The sequence below is a fragment of the Corvus brachyrhynchos genome, unplaced genomic scaffold (assembly GCF_000691975.1).
Source record: "Corvus brachyrhynchos isolate BGI_N302 unplaced genomic scaffold, ASM69197v1 scaffold12, whole genome shotgun sequence".
Taxonomy (NCBI): domain Eukaryota; kingdom Metazoa; phylum Chordata; class Aves; order Passeriformes; family Corvidae; genus Corvus; species Corvus brachyrhynchos.
This window is the reverse complement of record NW_008237885.1, coordinates 1-318: the sequence shown is the minus strand read 5'-3', so window position 1 is coordinate 318 and position 318 is coordinate 1. Positions and strand designations below refer to the sequence as shown.

General features: G+C 54.4%; 1 protein-coding gene across 1 annotated transcript in view; it reads right to left on the bottom strand.

The window, feature by feature from the left end:
• The window catches only part of ZIC5 (Zic family member 5), a gene marked incomplete at both ends in the record, with an annotated part of 4,965 nt that extends 4,651 nt beyond the window's left edge, over positions 1–314 (bottom strand). The window contains one exon of the mRNA XM_017732595.1: positions 95–314. Coding sequence (XP_017588084.1) covers positions 95–314 — 220 coding nt within the window. The remainder of the gene's footprint in view (positions 1–94) is intronic.
• Positions 315–318: the final 4 nt, after the last annotated feature.

The following is a 318-nucleotide window of genomic DNA, read 5'->3' as shown; positions in this document are numbered from 1 at the left end:
TGCGAAGAAAAGGAGGAAAAAAGGGAGAAAAAAAAAAAAAAAAAAAAAAAAAGAAGGAACCCTTGGCGGGGGGGGAGGGGGGAGAACAACCCACCTGTATGAGTTCGTTTGTGGATCTTGAGGTTTTCGGAGCGAGCGAAGACCTTCCCGCAGCCGGGGAAGGGGCAAGGGAAGGGTTTCTCTCCCGTGTGCACTCGGATGTGGTTGATGAGTTTGTATTTCGCTTTGAAGGGCTTGCCTTCGCGGGGACACTCCTCCCAGTAGCACACGTGGCTGCTCTGCTCGGGCCCACCGACGTGCTCCACGGTGACATGGCTC